Source organism: Mastomys coucha, unplaced genomic scaffold (genome assembly GCF_008632895.1).
Source record: "Mastomys coucha isolate ucsf_1 unplaced genomic scaffold, UCSF_Mcou_1 pScaffold4, whole genome shotgun sequence".
Classification (NCBI taxonomy): Eukaryota; Metazoa; Chordata; class Mammalia; order Rodentia; family Muridae; genus Mastomys; species Mastomys coucha.
Genome location: NW_022196910.1, coordinates 54,956,634 through 54,973,607, shown reverse-complemented (window position 1 = coordinate 54,973,607; position 16,974 = coordinate 54,956,634). Strand labels below are relative to the sequence as shown.

Below are 16,974 nucleotides of genomic sequence, written 5' to 3'. Positions count from 1 at the left end.
TCATAATGTTTGTACAGGAATAGAAACCCTGACTAAGACAGATAGGGAGTGAGGTGGTAACTTCAATGCCAAAGCTAGTCTCTATATTATTGTCCTGTGGCTTTCTCTTCTCTCGGGTCACAGTGACCTACAGTTGGGGCCAGTGTGTGTGTGTGTGTGTTGGTTACTGGATAGACAAATCAGTGGTGCCTGATACCCTCAGCCTGACATTCAAAGCCCTCCACTTGGAGCCCAGGGTCATGTGCCAGAAGCCCCTGACTCCCACTATTCCAACCAGAAAGGTTTCTTGCCACAGTCCCCCTCTCTTCTTTGCACTCTTAAGGATAGTGGCCTACTTCTTGCCGAACTGATAGCTCAGCTCGGCCCACGGGAAGCCGCCATGGCCTGAAGCCTTCCTAGATGCCCCAGTGTCTCCCATAATGCCCTTCAGCCAGTGCGGAACTGCTAAGTGCTTAGTTTCTCTAGATCTTCAGTGTCCAAGCCCAGAGCCGTGGGCTGTCCAAACTTCTGTTAGAAGGCCTTGGGCAGTGGCTAGGAACTCAGAAATCAAGCGCTTTACATCCCAGCCCTACCAGCTACAGGCCCTGGAACAAATTAATCAGCCTCCCTAAGTGTTTGTTTGTTTAGATAGGATCTCACCAAGTGCTGGAATTAAAGGCATGCCCCACCACACCTGGCCTGAGTCTTAGTTTTTTAACCTGACTGGGGAAAGTCGAGGGCCTACAGAACAGGGCTGTTAGAAGCCTTAGAGGCAAGCATAGAGTGTGGCATATTGTGAGTATTCCGAGGAAGCGCCACTAGGCTAAAGGCCAGAGCAAAGTGTCAAAGCACTGACAGAATCCGTGACCAGGATTCTTGGGAGTGTGATTTATTGAACCACACACCTCCTGCTTTGACTTCAGCAGCTGCCTGACAGAGCACAGGTGAAAGGAATGTTGAAAGAAGGGAGATAAGAGCAAAACCAGATAGCAGGCCTCAAGCGTCTAGTGAGACCGCACGTACTGTGGGGAGAGACAGGACCCAGCAGAGCCAGCCCAACAGGCCACGGTAGCGTGGGGCCGGGGTGGGACGGGGAGGAGGGGGAAGAAGAGGCAGAGCCCCCACTCCTCCCTAGCCACACATCCAGGATCTAGGATGATAAACAGGAGTTCCGAATGAGGGCACTTCATGATCAACTGAGCATACCTGGTGAGGGTCCTAAGAACTAACAAATCCAGTCACCTGAGGTCACTACACCTTCCTGCAGTCCTCAGGCTAGGGCTAAGGCCCCTATGTCCCCTCCTGTCTGGCCTTTCCCAATGCTTCACTGGTGGCCTGTCCCTCTGTGGCTTTCCCAATATCCTCTCAAAAGCGCCGCCGCCGCCACCACTATCGGGCAGACATCCTGTGGGAAGCTCCCCACAGCTGGAGGCCTCCCTCTGACAGTTCCGTCCAGACATGCCCCTCCTCACTTGCCTGGGCTTCAAAGGAAATAAGAGGAAGGTGTGACTCCTTCCACCTCCAAAATGGATCTTAAGAGGCCAGGCTAGTTAATCTTGCACATCTTTAGTCCACCTAGTAAGAAGGCTAGCCCCAGCTAGTCTCTTGCTAAGCCTGTGACTACGGCTCACAGGATACAGACACTTGAGCTGAGCGATGTCTGATGTGGCTCCAGCCGTGGACACTGGAGCTTGCTCCCAGTGTGTGACTGCTCCATTTCATGGAGTGAAGAAGCACCCAGGGAAAGCCTACGACTACCCTCCTCCACGCCCCCCAAGACTGCCCCAACTCCTCACCCCACCCCCACCTTAGCCCCACTTACTATGCTCTGGTAGATAAAATTTGCCAAGGTGAGTGCAGCGCCTGACCGGAAGTATTTCCGATAGTTCTTGCGGGCCTAGCAGGGACGTGTGAGGAAGAAGTCAGCATGAGGGCAGTCTAGAAGAGGTTCTGCTATTTTGTTTTCAACCAAAGTACAGAGTCAGAAAAATAAATAACAAAGGGCTGAGATTATAACTAGAAAATGATACGAAGTCACCTACAGCTAAGGGAAGGAATGCTCCCACACCTACACGCTGGTCTCCTGGATTCACACCCCCAGCCAGAGCAGGCAGGGACCCCTCTGCCCTTCCTTACCTTCCACCCTCTCACGAAAGCCTGGATCAGCAGTACCGACGACCGTATCTTCCCGTAGTGCTTCTTTTGCTGTAGGAAACACACACGGGCAAGGTTAGGAAAAGCTACACATATTCCCCCCTGCAACAGGAGTGGTGACTGACGTGGTGCTTAGGAAGTGGCAGCACCTTGTTGCCCCGAAACCAAGCCGAGATGAGGATCTGACTCTTCCGCATCTGCTGGTAGTGGGTCCGACAGCGCCAGCCCCGGTAAACCTTCTGGATGAGGGTGGCCAGCTGCTGAAGCTTCAGGCGCCTTTGTTCTTCCAGGTAGAAAAGCTGGGGGCGAAGAGGGGGGGAAAGAGGGGCTTGTTCTCGCTTGCCCTACACTACAGGCTTCCCAGCTAGCACCTTACGTGATCAGTGTCTACTATAGCAGCCCAGGCCCTACAGTTAACTCCTAGCTTAGGGAAGAGAATTCCCGCACTCAGTTCCCAGTCCTGTACTGGATGCTGCCTTCCTTTCTCAGGTGAGCTTATCACAGCTCCACATTCCACCCCCACCAAATGCAGCAGCACACTTCCCGACTCACGGTCTTGGGGCTTCTGATGAAGATCTTTGTCTTCCCATAGGCCAGCTCCTCTGACGACAAAGTCAGAGACCCCAGGACCTTCTCCACACCTTCCCTACAGGGACAGATGGGGAGAGCTGCAAAGAGGTGTGTCAGGGCAGAGTCCTCCCCACATCCCCCTTATCGCTCTGCAGTCCTGTTGAAGAGAAATGCCATTTCCCCAAGAACCCATCCGCCTGCTTCAGCAGATTTATTCAGCCCCTTCTCCCTGCTAGATCTTACCGATCATCTCCATTCCAGCGAGGCCAGGTGCTCCGGCTGAGCAATCGGTACCTTTCCAGGAATGGCTTATAGCCCTGGCGGAAGGCATAGCCAGCCCTGCGCACCCGAACATTCTCCAGCAGCCCCAGGTATCGAGCCTGGACCATAACCAGCTCTGAGGTGAACCTGCCTTGTAGCTGCTGGTCATTGGGCTTTATGCACCTGGTCAGGAAGTAGGAAGACATGGGCTCAGGAGCAGACACTTTGCCAGTGGAACAGCTCTGGTCTCCACGTGCCTACTTCCCACAACTTCCAGAGATGGACATCTCAACAGAAGTGAAAGGAGACCCTCTAGCCTTCCAGTCTCCTCTGATGCCACCCTGTTGGCCACTGGATGCTCAGCTCCTCATCTGGTCCTGTTTTCCCCGAGGACAGAGCCTCTAAAACCCTGTTCCAAAGGCTCCCCGACACGGACATGCTCCACCATGCATTGGCCCAATCCCATATGAAGGATGTTCATGGTGTGTCCAGCTTTTCACCTGATGTAGTTGGGGTTCTTAGAATACAGGTTCTTCATGAGTATGGCCACCGAATTCTTAAACTGGGTCCCAGCAGTCGGGGGTCGTTTGAGAGATGCTTCCTTGGGGTTCCCCTCTGGGAACAAGGCCTTTAGGAGGGGATGCTGGGCCTTCCACATTGTCTGCGATAGGTCTCGGAAGAGAAGGTCATTATTCTTGTCGATGAAGCCGGCTACATTGTATGTCACCTGCAGAGGAGCGGATGTATGATCAGACCCTATGGCTACCTTCCGGCACTCAGACCCCCCAGCTTCACTGAGAAGTACCTCAGTTCTCATTTCCATACTAGCCACTGCCCATGGCTCCCACGCAGCCCCACTACCTCACCTTGCCCGCATAGTGGCTGATGCGGAAGCAGCTGAGCCCCATGGTGCGATCCTGCTGGCGCTGGGCATTCTGGGAGACTTTACTCTCGTAGTGACTGTGCTTAGAGAAGAGCTGGTTCAGCTTTGCTAGGAAAGTGGAGTCGCTCACCACCCCAGGTCTCAGGCACTCCTCATCCAGCATGGCCAGGATGCCTCGCTGACTCTAGGCCAAGGGAACAGAGTCAGTGTAACCTCGACCTGGTCCTTCATGATGTCCACAGTATCACTCATGTCCCCTAAACCCACTAGAATCCCTTTCTCTCTTCCCTCTCCCCACCCCCCCCCCAGACAGTTTCTCTCTGTATAGCCCTTGCTGTCCTGGAACTCACTCTGTAGACCAGTCTGGCCTTGAACTCAGAAATCCACCTGCCTCTGCCTTCCAAGTGCTGGGATTAAAAGCATGTGCCACCACTGTCTGCTCCCTTTCCCTCTTGAAAGGGGAAAGAGGGGAGGGGTAGTGGTGGGGATTCTCAAGCAGTCTGGAAGGGAGGTCCCCGGGGTGAGAGAACAGTTGCTCACATGTTCAATGAGGTTACAGATGATGCCGTTGTCAAAGTAGTCCACCTTTGTCCATGGGATGCCCTGGCCAAGGGAGACATCAGTTACAGAAGCAAGTCCCAGGAAGTCTTTAAAGACCTCACCAGACCCAGACTCCCTTTAGCCCACTCTACAAAGAAACTTTAGAAAGGCCCCTCACTCAGAAAGGTCTTGGCGTCATTCAGTTTACAACTCATCCCTCCCAGGTTGGTGGAGGAAAAAAACAAAATCCGTGACACAACATTTTAAAAGTTGTATTTGCAGCCATGTTGCCTGAAGCAATGCTGCGGAGGCTGGTTCTTGAACTCACAGGGACAGACTCTAGGTTTGTGAGACTCATGGCCGCTCACACTTGGAAGTGGACTGGCTTAATCAGAGAGCTTTTCTAACACCTAGCCATGGGATGCAGGGGGTTTACACTGAGTCAGAGAAAGGGTGTGAGGATCTGGAGCCACAGGGCACTGCTGATGAGCAAGTCTGGATGATGCTGTTCTAACGGCAGACAGCAACATCACCCAGAAGTGGGGGAGGCAGTAGATTCTGACATGTTAGAGACGGGAATTGTGGAGGGTGCCAAGCCCAGGAGAAATGTCCCTTCTCAATCTGTCTCTGCCTGTCACCAGCCAAGCATAGCTGTCACTTTGCTCTTGTCAGGATACAAACACCCTTCCGCCTGTCTGTCCCGTCTGGGCTAGCCTGGAGTGCAAGGCGGGGAACATGGAAGATTGGAAGGAAGCACAGTGTTGGGGTAAGTTAGTACTGCTGAATGCTCAGCTGTGAGAGGGAGACATTTTGTCCTTGTGTTCCCATCTGGGGACAATTAGAGGGTAATTGTCATCAAGGAGAAAGGCATACATCTAGAAGTCCTTAGTAGGGCAAGCAGGAGCTCTGCTCACTTCTCTCTTGTATTCCTCCTGTTCTTCCTTCAAGGTCAGTTCTATGAACACTTGCTGTAGCTTCTCATTGCAGTAGTTGATCACGAACTGCTCAAAGCTGTTATCCTGTGTGTAAGGAGGGTGGCTCACTTCAGGCCCTCCTCCCTCACCCACCGCGAGCCCGTCCCCTTAGACACTGAGGTCGTCTGATGCTCTCTCACCTCCAGTATCTCAAAGCCGTAGATATCCAGGACCCCCATAACCTTCCTCTTCTCCCCAGTGCCCACCTGAAGAAGAGGGAAAGTGTGGAGAATGGCTCACTGGGTGAACCAGGTAGTTGGGATTAGAGTGGGAACAAACAGAATTATAGTATGCTTGACCAAGCTGGAGGGGAGCTGCGGTGTCTCCCTTCTTCCCCGTGTCACTTCAGGACAAGCCAAGGAAAAAAGGGAAGATACAAACGGATTTCACAATGGTTCCTATAATATGAATGAGGAAGACATTAAGATGCTCTTGGGGCAGTTTTTCTTCACCTTCCTAGTGCTTCAACCCTTTAACACAGCTCCTCACACTGTGGTGACCCCCACTCATACAATTCTGTTCATTGCTACTTCATATGTGTAATTTTGCTACTGTTATGAATTATAATATAAATATCTGTGTTTTCCAATGGTCTTAGGAGATCCCTGTGAACGGGTTGTTGTCTTTGGTCTTAGGGATCCCTGTGAGTGGGTTGTTGTCTTTGGTCTTAGGGATCCCTGTGAACGGGTTGTCGTCTTTGGTCTTAGGGATCCCTGTGAGTGGGTTGTTGTCTTTGGTCTTAGGGATCCCTGTGAGTGGGTTATTGTCTTGACCCCCACACAGGTTTTGGCCATCCCTTACATTTTAACATTTTACAAAAGAAAATCCCACGCCATTTATTATGGTGATCTAATTAGTTCCACTTTGGAGAGGAGAAAAAATGCAAACCTTAGAAGAAAAAAGCATTTACCCCAGCCAAGATGTGAATGTCACCGAACCCTGGGACCTTCCTGTGTGCCTTCTCCACGTGCGCCTTCTCCACAGGCGGCACGGGAATGGGAAGCAACAGCTTTACTGTAGCTCAGTAGTGAAGCCACGCTTAGCATGAGTGAGACCCTATTTGTATCTCCCACACACCAAAGCCATAAATAAATATTCATCTATTAACTGCTGAGCCCTCTCGCCAGCCCTTCTGGTCCTTTTTATGGTCAAATGCTACAGCTACATGGATATATTCCATTTTGTTTATCTAGTTGTAATCTGATGAATATGGGTTGCTTCCATTTTTGACTATTAATAATTTATTAATAATTTAGTTATATATTCACTCACTTATGTATTAGTTTGTAAAGACAGGATCTCACATAGCCTAGGATGGCCTTAGAATCACTATTTAGCTCAAGTTGGCCAGAACCTTCTTTTTTTTTCTTTGTCTATCATGCATAACATTTCTACAAATGTTTATATGCAACATTCTCTTGAATATATGCCAAGGTGCAGAACTGCTGAGTCATACAGCAACCATGTACATTCTGGCCTGCAGTAAATGCTATGAAGCAGGCAGATATTCATAGGTGTTTGTTAGTGGCTGCTGCCAAATTGGGAACCCGCGGTTCAGTATCACTGAGAAGGTAAAAGACCAGTGAATAGCTGGATCAGACAGAAGGACTCAGACTCCTAGGGGGGGCTGTGCCTTCCTCTTCATGACTGTCCTACTGGGCATCTCCAAAAGCAAGAATGAAGTTGGAAGCCAGAGCGAGGAGGTGAAGCGGGCTTTGGGAAAGAGCAACCTCACCTTGATGCTCTCATTGATGCGATTCACTATCCAGTCGAAGAGGCGGCTGTAAATGTTCTTTGCCAGGGCATCCCGAGCATATTGAGCCTGGTGGGGTGGGGGAGGGGAAACACAGTCTCATTACTGTGGCATGGTGGCCACAGAACAGTCTCAAAGTCAGCTCCTTTGGGGGGGCTCTTACCTGCGTGACATTCAGCACCGTGACCACCTTCTCTTTGCCTGTCTCCATGGTTCTTGAGCACAGAGCTCTCTCTAGTTCTGCAGAATTCAAGCCCACCATCTCTCCAATCTCCTGAATAACTAGAAGGACAGAGAAGTACAACGTGGCAGGAGAGAGGGCCTCATCTCAGTGGGGGAGGGGCTGACCGTCAGAGCTGCCTGGACAGCTAGGGAAGTCACTGCAGTTGACCCAGGAGGAGTGGGGCACATTGCGGGTCAGATTGCTCCCATATCTCAGGAGATTCAACTAAGGTTCTGAACGTCTCAGACCAGAGCCTGATTTGTTTTCAGAAGCGTATTCTGAAGTGCTTCTGGAGAGTGATCAGTGGGTCTCACTGGAGGCGGCTGAGCAGAAGTGGACTGGGCGGGTCACGTTGGAGGTGGGTCACAAACTGGACTGAGGGTAAGAGACTCATGGCGGGCTCCAGGAAGGTAGCACCAACCTTTCCCATCACAGATGCCACTGGCTGGAATCCCGTTGGCCTGGAACTCATCTGTCAGCTTCACGTTCCCCAGCTTCAGCACCAGGGCCGTCACCTCCAGCACTTGTCTAATTTCCTCCTCTGAGAACCCAATCACTGACATTGCATGCTTGGGCAGAAAGCAGAAGTCAAGCTGAGCTAGTGGGGCTGGCCCAAGGCCTCCATTCACAGGTCCTGGGCTCAGAGGATGGCCCAAGGGCCCAACCCTGCCCACACTGGGCACTCACCTGCACAGCCCTGAAGTTGGAGGCGTCGTCCATATCATTCACCTTGGACACCTGCCCATTCAGGTAGGCATATACACGTGTGTCCCCCTCAAGCTTTAGGGCCTCTGGGTGCACAGAGAGAGTATAGGGGAATGTTACCACCTGCTATCTAGAATACTCCAGCCTGCCACCTCACAACCCTTGCCCTGGGTCTTGATTTAGGTTCATCCCTTATCTCCTTTGGTTGGAAATAACACACTCCTATGATGATAAATGAATTTTTAAAGTGTTTTTTTTTGGGGGGGTGTTATTCGTATCTGTTAGAGAATTCCATAAGAGTCTCGCTGATTTTTATCTCCATCCTCAGGGTTCTAAACAATGAAAACAACCAAGCAAATCCTCTCTCCTGCTCTGGCAAGAAGGTGAGAGAAGAAAAAACATACATATGTGGGCCCCCCCCCACCTCACTGCCCCCTGCTGTGTCAACAGAGCAGAGTCTGCTCCCCAACCCTGATGCTGCTCCTGGAAGGTTTTCGCCAATGCCGGCTGATGAGCTAAATGGCTTTCTTTTGTTCCCCCATAAGTGAGATTCTCCCAGCCCACATCAGGAGAGCTCATTTTTTTTGCTTTGTTGTTTTGTTTTTGTTTTTCTCTTTCTTTCCTCAAAATGAATGACTTGTGTGTCAGAATTGCTTCTCATTGACATGTTACCTGGCTGGCAAACAGGATTTTCATTTTCACCTTAATAAATGAATCGAGGAAATGTCCCAAGCTGTTTACTAAGATAGGAAGGGTTGGGCTGATCATGGACCAGAGGTATGTAAATTATATTTTGTGTGAATGATCTGAGAGTCAAGTGATTTCGGTGGCAGCTCCCTCTAGCATGCAGATTCTGAAATCAGCTCTCAGTGAGGAAGGGAAGCTGGGAGAGAATGAGTCAGAAAACTCAGGTATAATGAAACCAGGGAGATTCACCCAGACGCAACTTAAACGGACAGGTATGGACCTGGCCAGAATAAAACCCTGGTGCCTGTGAGTCAGACAAATTGAGCAGCATTAAGGCCATTAAGCCAAGAAGGGGAGACTAAGACCTATGCAGCAGTCTCCTGAACGATAAAGATTTCAGGGAGCGGGAGAAAAAAAAAGTTATACAAAAGTCAAGCACAGAATAACAATGAATCAAAAATGCAGCTCCTTTGGGGCTGGAAACCCACACAATTCATTCCCCCAGCTAGAAGGGAGGGTTCTGAGAGGCAAACTCTGTCAAGAGGCAAGACCCCCCTCCTCCACTCCTTCAGTAATGCTCACCCAGAGCCACCTCTGGCCAGTCCAGCTTTCAGGCTGCTGTGAACTCCTCCCCAGAACAGTCAAGGAGATCCATGCTATCCACTCCTATGGCTCTCTGCACAGGCTTATTGGACCCAACCATAATGCATTGGAGCATGTCTGCTCACACGCCTGCCAACCCTACAAAACTGAGTTCTTTGATCCATGTCATACTCAGCTCTCTCACTCAACCCTAACATAATGCATGATCAGGAGATTCTGGATGGATGGATGGATGGATGGATGGATGGACAGACAGATGGATAAAAGCTCTATTGAGCTATCTAAGAAAAGAAAACCAGAATACTTCTGGGCGATGGTGGCATGTGCCTTTAATCCCAGAACCTGAGGAGCAAAGGCAAGCAGATCTCTGTGAGTTCAAGGCTAGCCTGGTCTGCAGAGCTAGTTCTAGGACAGCCAGGGCTACACAGAGAAAACAACAAACAAAATAAGAAGAAGAAGAAGAAGAAGAAGAAGAAGAAGAAGAAGAAGAAGAAGAAGAAGAAGAAGAAGAAGAAGAAGAAGAAGAAGAAAGCCAGAGAAGATCCTAGGTGAGGTAGGCGTATAAGCGCAGGCACAGTTGCTGAAGATCTTAGAAGCTCTCAAATGCTCACCTATCCTGCCTGCTTCTCTGTAACTGCCAACAGAACCCCTAGAAGTGAAAGAGGAAGGGAGCCAGACAAGAATGAGTGTCCCAGGCCTGTCATCAGCTTGAGGAGAGAGGAAGCAGGCAGGGCACAGGGACAAGGACAGTAAGAATCCAAGGAAGGCTACCCCTGGCCTTGAACCAGCAAAGAGGAGAGCAGAGCCACCAGGGACGTGTTCTCAACCCTGAGCCATAGGCTCTGGGTGGGAAATGCAGGGGAAGAGATATGGCAAGGGGGCTTGAGGGAAGGTAGAAATAGGGGCCTGGGTCTCTGGTGATAGGACAGGGTTGGGGGTGCCCAAGAAGATCCCATACTCAGCAGCTGTGTGTCTGCTCCAGCCAGCAGCTGATAGAAGATATGGAAGCTCCTCTCCCCTTTGAGTTGCTTCACCACTCGGGACTTCTCAAGCAGATCTGGGAGGGAGCGAGGAAACATCCATCATCCGAAAGCCCAGGAGACCCGCAGGGGGTCCCTTCCATTCTGCCCCAAGCCCCAGTGTTCCCAGGAGACCCGCAGGGGGTCCCTTCCATTCTGCCCCAAGCCCCAGTGTTCCGAAGAGTTGGGGAGTTTCTTGAACCTAACAATCCTCTTGCCTGCAGAAGCAGATGGGTATAAAGGGACAGAAGTAGAGAGTGTTGGTGAGGCTTATGGGAGGGGGTCACATACAGTTGGTGATGACACCGCCCAGGGGGGACCCTTTGAAGTCAAACTCGATGTCCATGTACTTTCCCTGCATAGAGAGACCAAGAGAAAGCCTTGGCTGTCTTTCTCTTCCCACCACGCCTGTGGGAGGGCTCTGTGCAGCCCTCCTCACTTTCAGCCCCGCCTCCCCATTCCTCCTTCTCCCATACGCCCTGCAGTCCTCCCCGGCAGATGTGACTACTCACAAATCGAGAGGAGTTGTCATTGCGGATGGTCTTGGCATTGCCAAATGCTGTGGAGACGAAGAAAGATAAAATGAGAGGCAGGAGCTCCCAAGAGTTGAAGCCCAGAGGAGGAAAGTCCTGCGGGGACAGCTCCTTCCGGCCTGCTGACCAATCATAGCTTCTATGCTGAAGGGAAGCCGTGATTGTGGAAGAGTGTCTTAAGGCTAAGGGACTCTGGGGATGAAGAGAGTAGAGACTGGCAGCTCACCCTCCAGCACTGGGTTTGACTGAAGCAGCTGCTCCTTCACGGAGTTCACCTGCTCTCCTTTCCCACAGACAGCAGCCACGTAGGACATCACTAGCTTACTTGCCTCTGTGCAGGAGAAGCTCTGAGTGAGTCAGGACATGCCCACTCCCCCTCCCACCGTTAACACTAGAGTCCTTGACCAGGACACAACCACTTCCACCCCCTTAACTATAGGGTCCCCAGCCAGGGCACGCCCACTCCCATCCCACTTAGCTCCGTCACCACATCACTCACTGGCAGTAAGAAAAACAGGAAGGACTGAGCTAGAGAGATGATTCAGTGGTAAAGAACACTTGCCACTTTGTGTGTGTGCACGCGAGTGTATGTCTGCCTGTGCGAGTGCACTTGGTTTTTAGGTTTTGGAGACAAAGTCTCTGGGTAGCCCTGGCTGTCCTGAGACTTGCTCTGTAGACCAGGCTGGCCTCAAACTCAGAGATCCACCTGTCTTTGCCTCCTGAGTGCTGGAACTAAAGGCATGCACCACCACAGCCCTGTGTTACTTGCTGCTCTTGTAGAAGACCTAGGTTCGGTTCACAACACCCACATTAGCTGTCTCAAAACCACCTGCAACTCCAGTTCCCAAGGATCTGATAGCCAATTCTGCAGGCACCTGCATGTCTGTAGTGCAAATATACATGCACACTCAGCCTACATATATAGACACAAAAATGTAAAGACCCTAAAAAAGAAAAAAGAAAGAAAACCTAGAGAGGAAGTAATGGGGATGGAGGCCAGGGACAGGCCTGGCTTGGAGAGATAAGGAGATGATTGCAGACATGATCCCTGGTCTTCCCCATGCCTCGAGCCTCCTCACCAGTCTTGCCAGCTCCACTCTCGCCTGTGATGAGGATACACTGGTCCCGGTCCCGATCCTTCAGTGACTGGTAGGCCACATTTGCCAAAGCATAGCTAGTGGGAAGGAAGTGGTCAGTGATTAATGTGAGGCTAGCCCAAGGCAGCATCTTCAATCCTTAGCACTGGGTTTATCCCCCCTCCTCATGGACCAGATCAGACAAGAACTGAGCTAGGAAGGATTCTCAAGGGGAAGAGGGATGCTGGAGAACTGCCTTTGGGGGGTGGGGGAGATGCTAGGGGAGAGGAGGATGCTTTATGGACACTTGTCAGCCCTCCTCTGGTTCCCTTTACTCACATGTGGGGCTTCAGTTCATAGAAAGTATAGTCTCGGTATTTGGCAATGAACTCTGGGCCATAGATGGGAAGCTGCTGGTAGGGATTCATTGAGATCACCACATTCCCAATGTATGTCTGGAGTCAGGAGGAAGGTGAGACAAATGAGCCTAGCAGGAGGGATACTGGAACCCCCGGGTACCCCACAGACCCTAGCAGGAGGGATACTGGAACCCCCGGGTATCCCACAGACCCTAGCAGGAGGGATACTGGAACCCCCGGGTACCCCACAGACTGGCTCCCACTGCAAGCTCACATAAATCTCTTTATTTTCATAACGGAGTTGGAGGTTCTTGATCAGAGACTCCTCATTCAGGGGTTCCAAGAGGATGAGGTCCTCCACCCCCACGGGACCTTCCAGGAGAGGCATGCCAAGAGGCTAGGGGATCCTAGGAGTAAACATGGTAAATAGCTGCTGACAGCCCAGCTTCAGAGTTAAGTTGTGATGGGAGAGGAAGAGGCCTACAAGAGCCGACTTCTCCCTCTCTACAGGAGAGCTCTCTAGCCAGAAGGGTCTCTGAACCAACCTGGCCAGCCAGGGAGGTGGAGGAACCCTGGGTAGGGGGTGGGCATCAGATAGGACCACCTTTGTCTGCCCACCTGGGAAAAGGGGAGCAGAATCATAAAGGAGAAGGCTGGAGGACGTGTGAGCCAAGCTTTGTTCTGCAGCTAGGTGCTCAAGGTGCTCTCCCTCCTCCCTCTGAGCGGGTGCTCTCTCTGGCTCCTTGCCCCAGTGCTTGTAGCCAACCCCTATTTCAGTCACCTAATCCCTTTATGAAGCCCATCTCTTTCTTGTCATTACCACAGTGACTTCATTTTTAGTTGATGTTGGATAAGGTGATGAGCTCAGGAATATAAACAAAAGATCAGAACTGCCCATAGAAAATGGGAGTGGGTATACTTTCTCAATTGTCAGGTCTCTCATTATCCCCCCTGTAAAACCTTCACAGTTTATACCCATATCTATATCTTCTGGCAAGGACTTTGCCCAAAGAGACACACCCCATTTTTTAGCAGCGGGTGGGAGTGGGCAAGGAAGAGTGCTCCAGGGAGGACTCTGAGGGGGGCGGGGGAAGAGGGCTGGGCTGAGCTGCACGAAGCAGGCATGTGGCAGGTGTTTCTGCAGGAAATAAAAAGTAGGCGGGGTGACAGTTAGTTCAATGGTCAGTGCCACTCCTCTGCAGGAAATAAAAAACTCTCCGCAAGCAGACTGAGTGGGAGGGGTGGCAGAGTTAGTTCAATGATCAGTGCCACTCCTCTGCAGGAGTGTAACACATTCCCTCACTCTCCCACTTCTCTGAACCTAGAGGGAGAACAAGAACAGAATGCAGGGCAAGGAAGCCACCCAGCCTTCTTTCTGCTTCATTCTGCTTTCCCCAGGCTCCAGTAACTTTCTAAATACCGAGGGCATCACATGAATATTGATGATAGTAGTCTCTAGAAAACATGCAGTGTTCATCACAGGCCAGACAGAGCTCTAAACACTGAGACTTGACAGTTATAATAGCCCATGAAGTAGATACTATTATTAGCTCATATTTCTCAGATTAAGGGTAAGTAGCCAAGCATGGCGGCTTATGCCTGTAATCACAGTATTCAGGAGGCCAAGGCAGGAGGATTGACATAGACCAACCTGAGCTGCACAATGACCCACAGACCAACCTGAAGTACAAAATAAGATCCTGTCGCTGTCTATCTCTCCCACCTGCACGTGCAAGTACACACACACACACACACAGAGAGAGAGAGAGAGAGAGAGAGAGAGAGAGAGTCTTTGAAGCAGCTAGGCAGGGAAGGGTGTAAAGCAGAGGTAGGGTATGAGAACACATCTTTGAGTTTGAATTGAGGGGAGTAAACTTATTTGGAGGTGAGAAAGGGAAAAAGAAACAGATCCCAGTTGGGGCACCCCAGGATGACAGGGCAGGGCAGGACTTACCCCACAGTAGAAACAAGGATGTACTTTGGTGCCCCTTGGAGAATGGGGGTGGGGGTCTGATGGGAAGTCCCGGTCTGATGGGAAGGGTATGAGCCACAGACACAAGGATGGAGCAGTGTCTTAGTTAACAGGAGCTGTCCATGGTGTCAAGAAGCCAGGTGTCCTCTGTCCGACCTTCCTCTGTGCTGGCTCCTCTCACCCTGGCTCCCTGTGCCACTCAGGCCAGAAGAGGCCAGAGAGATGGCTGCTCAGGACAAAGTCCAGGACTGTTCCTGCTGAGGGTGTGGCTCCCTTAACCCTTCACAAGCTCGTGAAGCTTAGACTCCCTGCATTTAGGGAAAGCCTATTTGGCTTTGACTGAGGGCTCCAATAGAGAAGAGTCCATGCCCCACTGTTCCAAGAATTTGAAAATAAGATCACAAGGAATGAATTTGTATCTAAGTAAAATATTTTCCTAAAAGAGTTGGAATATTGTCATGGATGGAAGCAGGTTTGGGCAGGTGTGTGTGTGTGTGTGTGTGTGTGTGTGTGTGTGTGTGTGTACTCAGATTACCTGGAGGGCTAAGTGACAAAATGCCAAATCCTGTCCACTTTCCTTCCCTTGAGTGACACATCATCATACAGACCCACAAACAGAAGGCAGAGCTGTGACTTCTTACATTTGCCTGAAAGTCCGTTTCACTGACACGCGCCCCCCCCCCCAAATTAGCCACCCCACCCTGTGAGTTAGGCCATACAGAAGCTCCATTCAGTGGGAGAACATAAGCGGACAGCAAGCTCATGTGGCAACTATTCCACAGCTGGCACATGAGGGACCATGAACAAGACACACTTCCTGATCTTCTTAGAAAGATTGCAGCCTACATTCTGAGGTTTCTAATTTTAATAATCTCTCAGCAATAGGACACCAAATAAGACCCTGAGATGTTTCCTGGATTTAGCCTAGCAGAAAATGACTCTGCCAGTCAGGTGAAAGCTTATAAAATCAGATTTCCCAAACATGCCTTCATCCACCCAGGAGAATCCCGAAACAGCATGCCCCTCTGCCTCTGAGGCATGAACAAAAAGAAAATAAGATAATCCCTTAACTAACATGAAGACTTGCTATTCCAACTCTCAGCCGCTGCTGCTTGGTTCAAGGTCCGAGTTCTCTGGCTCTTGCAGAAGCACTCTGCATAAGCCTGGTCTATCAGCAGTTCCATTTTCAATCTGCCCTTACAGAATTTATTGATTTACTGTGTCTATTTGAAGGGAGAGAGCAAGGAAAAAGAGACAGCTGGACAGAACTGGTATCAAAATATAATCCCCTTTACAGGGGTGGGATAGTAATGGTGTCAAGAGCCCGGTGACTGCTGATCCCACAGACCCAGAGTAAGAAACACTTTGCCAGGACCATGCCCACAAAAACCTCCACAACTGGCACTAGAACCCGGGTCTTATGCTCTCATGGCTTGGAGATCACAGCCACTTAAGAGTTTGTCTTTCTCTAACCATGAGTACCTACTGCATGCTTTAAATTAGGTTTTAAAGCAATACATAATATATTTCTAGCCACCAACTGTGCTGACCTGCCTAGGACCCACAATAGGCTCCTATATACCTAAAGGTGTGAATCTATGAGCGAAAACAAGGAAAGTCGGTGGCTAGGTATGGTGGTGTACACTTTTAATCCTGGTACCGGGGAGGCAGAGACAGGTAGATAAGCCAGTCTGTTTTGCATAGGGAACTCCAGGCCAGCAAGTCCTGCATAGTAAAACCCTGCCCCTCATCCTACAAAACAAAAACTAGGTAAGACCTGACCACAAAAACCTAACAAGTGGGTGGCTTTGGGGTTACAATGTATCAAACATACAGCCAAGTGCCCTGGGATTTCAAAGCCAACCACACTGGAGTGCTATGAACAGATACAGTACTGTGAGCTACTTTCTAAACTAAGGTGAAGCAATCCAGCTTATTAGTTTACTCCTCTACAAGGTGACTCGCAAAACCACCTTCCTTTGTCTTAGACATACTTTGGAGATAGGAGGTATGGCTCAGTTGGTAGCATGTGGTTAGTACAAGATTCCCTGAATATGATCCCCAAACCTGAAACCAGAAACAAGTCTACCCCATACAATGGGTGTAAAGGAACGTGATGAGATTCATCATGATGTGGTGGCAATGGTGGTGGTTTTATGGAAGTGATTCTGCCAAAAACCCAACCCAGCAACTATACACTTAAACATAGGAACTTTACTGTTTATGTAACTTACACTCTGAAGCAGAAGACAGACAATAAACAATTCCAGTCCTTTGGTACTGACTTCTGATAGTTGAGGGCAGCCACCTGATCCCACCAATTCACTCGACAAGCCTCCCAGACATAGTAACTTAAAAAGATGTTATTCTTTAAGCTGGGTGTCGTGACCCATGCCTGTGATCCCAGAAGTCTCCTATCCTAGAGTTGGGATAGGAAAATAAGTCCAAGGCCAACCTGGGCAACATGACTCTCAAACTTCCCAGGCTCCAAAATACTAAACCAAAATATATTCATCCCAGGGAGTTACTCCGTGGGTAAGAACAAGCCTGGTGACCTGAATTTGATCCCTGGAAGCCACATGGTAAGAGAAGACTCATACAAGTTGTCCACACTATGAACACACTCACACACACATATACACACACAAAAATAAATGTTAAAATACTTCAATTTAAAAAGACT

The 16,974-nt window shown here is 50.1% G+C and overlaps 1 protein-coding gene across 3 annotated transcripts in view; it reads right to left on the bottom strand.

Annotated features, from left to right (window-relative positions):
• Myo1a (myosin IA) overlaps positions 1 to 16,931 on the bottom strand; it is a 20,031-nt gene extending 3,100 nt beyond the window's left edge. For 2 of the 3 annotated variants that reach the window (XR_004112965.1, XM_031350283.1), the window contains exons 1-21: positions 12,594 to 16,863; positions 12,300 to 12,415; positions 11,964 to 12,058; positions 11,111 to 11,215; positions 10,864 to 10,910; positions 10,643 to 10,706; positions 10,291 to 10,389; positions 8,025 to 8,128; positions 7,759 to 7,906; positions 7,278 to 7,396; positions 7,097 to 7,183; positions 5,502 to 5,567; positions 5,302 to 5,406; positions 4,388 to 4,450; positions 3,831 to 4,031; positions 3,465 to 3,691; positions 2,947 to 3,147; positions 2,686 to 2,779; positions 2,283 to 2,432; positions 2,116 to 2,184; positions 1,802 to 1,876 (exon numbers count right to left, since the gene is read on the bottom strand). Coding sequence is in view for 2 of the 3 variants with exons in the window: in XM_031350283.1 (XP_031206143.1) it covers positions 1,802 to 1,876; positions 2,116 to 2,184; positions 2,283 to 2,432; positions 2,686 to 2,779; positions 2,947 to 3,147; positions 3,465 to 3,691; positions 3,831 to 4,031; positions 4,388 to 4,450; positions 5,302 to 5,406; positions 5,502 to 5,567; positions 7,097 to 7,183; positions 7,278 to 7,396; positions 7,759 to 7,906; positions 8,025 to 8,128; positions 10,291 to 10,389; positions 10,643 to 10,706; positions 10,864 to 10,910; positions 11,111 to 11,215; positions 11,964 to 12,058; positions 12,300 to 12,415; positions 12,594 to 12,707 (2,349 nt within the window). In the remaining variant the exon portion in view is untranslated. Of the gene's footprint in view, positions 1 to 1,801; positions 1,877 to 2,115; positions 2,185 to 2,282; positions 2,433 to 2,685; positions 2,780 to 2,946; positions 3,148 to 3,464; positions 3,692 to 3,830; positions 4,032 to 4,387; positions 4,451 to 5,301; positions 5,407 to 5,501; positions 5,568 to 7,096; positions 7,184 to 7,277; positions 7,397 to 7,758; positions 7,907 to 8,024; positions 8,129 to 10,290; positions 10,390 to 10,642; positions 10,707 to 10,863; positions 10,911 to 11,110; positions 11,216 to 11,963; positions 12,059 to 12,299; positions 12,416 to 12,593 lie in introns of all 3 variants that reach the window. The other variant, XM_031350282.1, reaches the window with a different exon arrangement.
• Between the last annotated feature and the right edge of the window lie 43 nt (positions 16,932 to 16,974).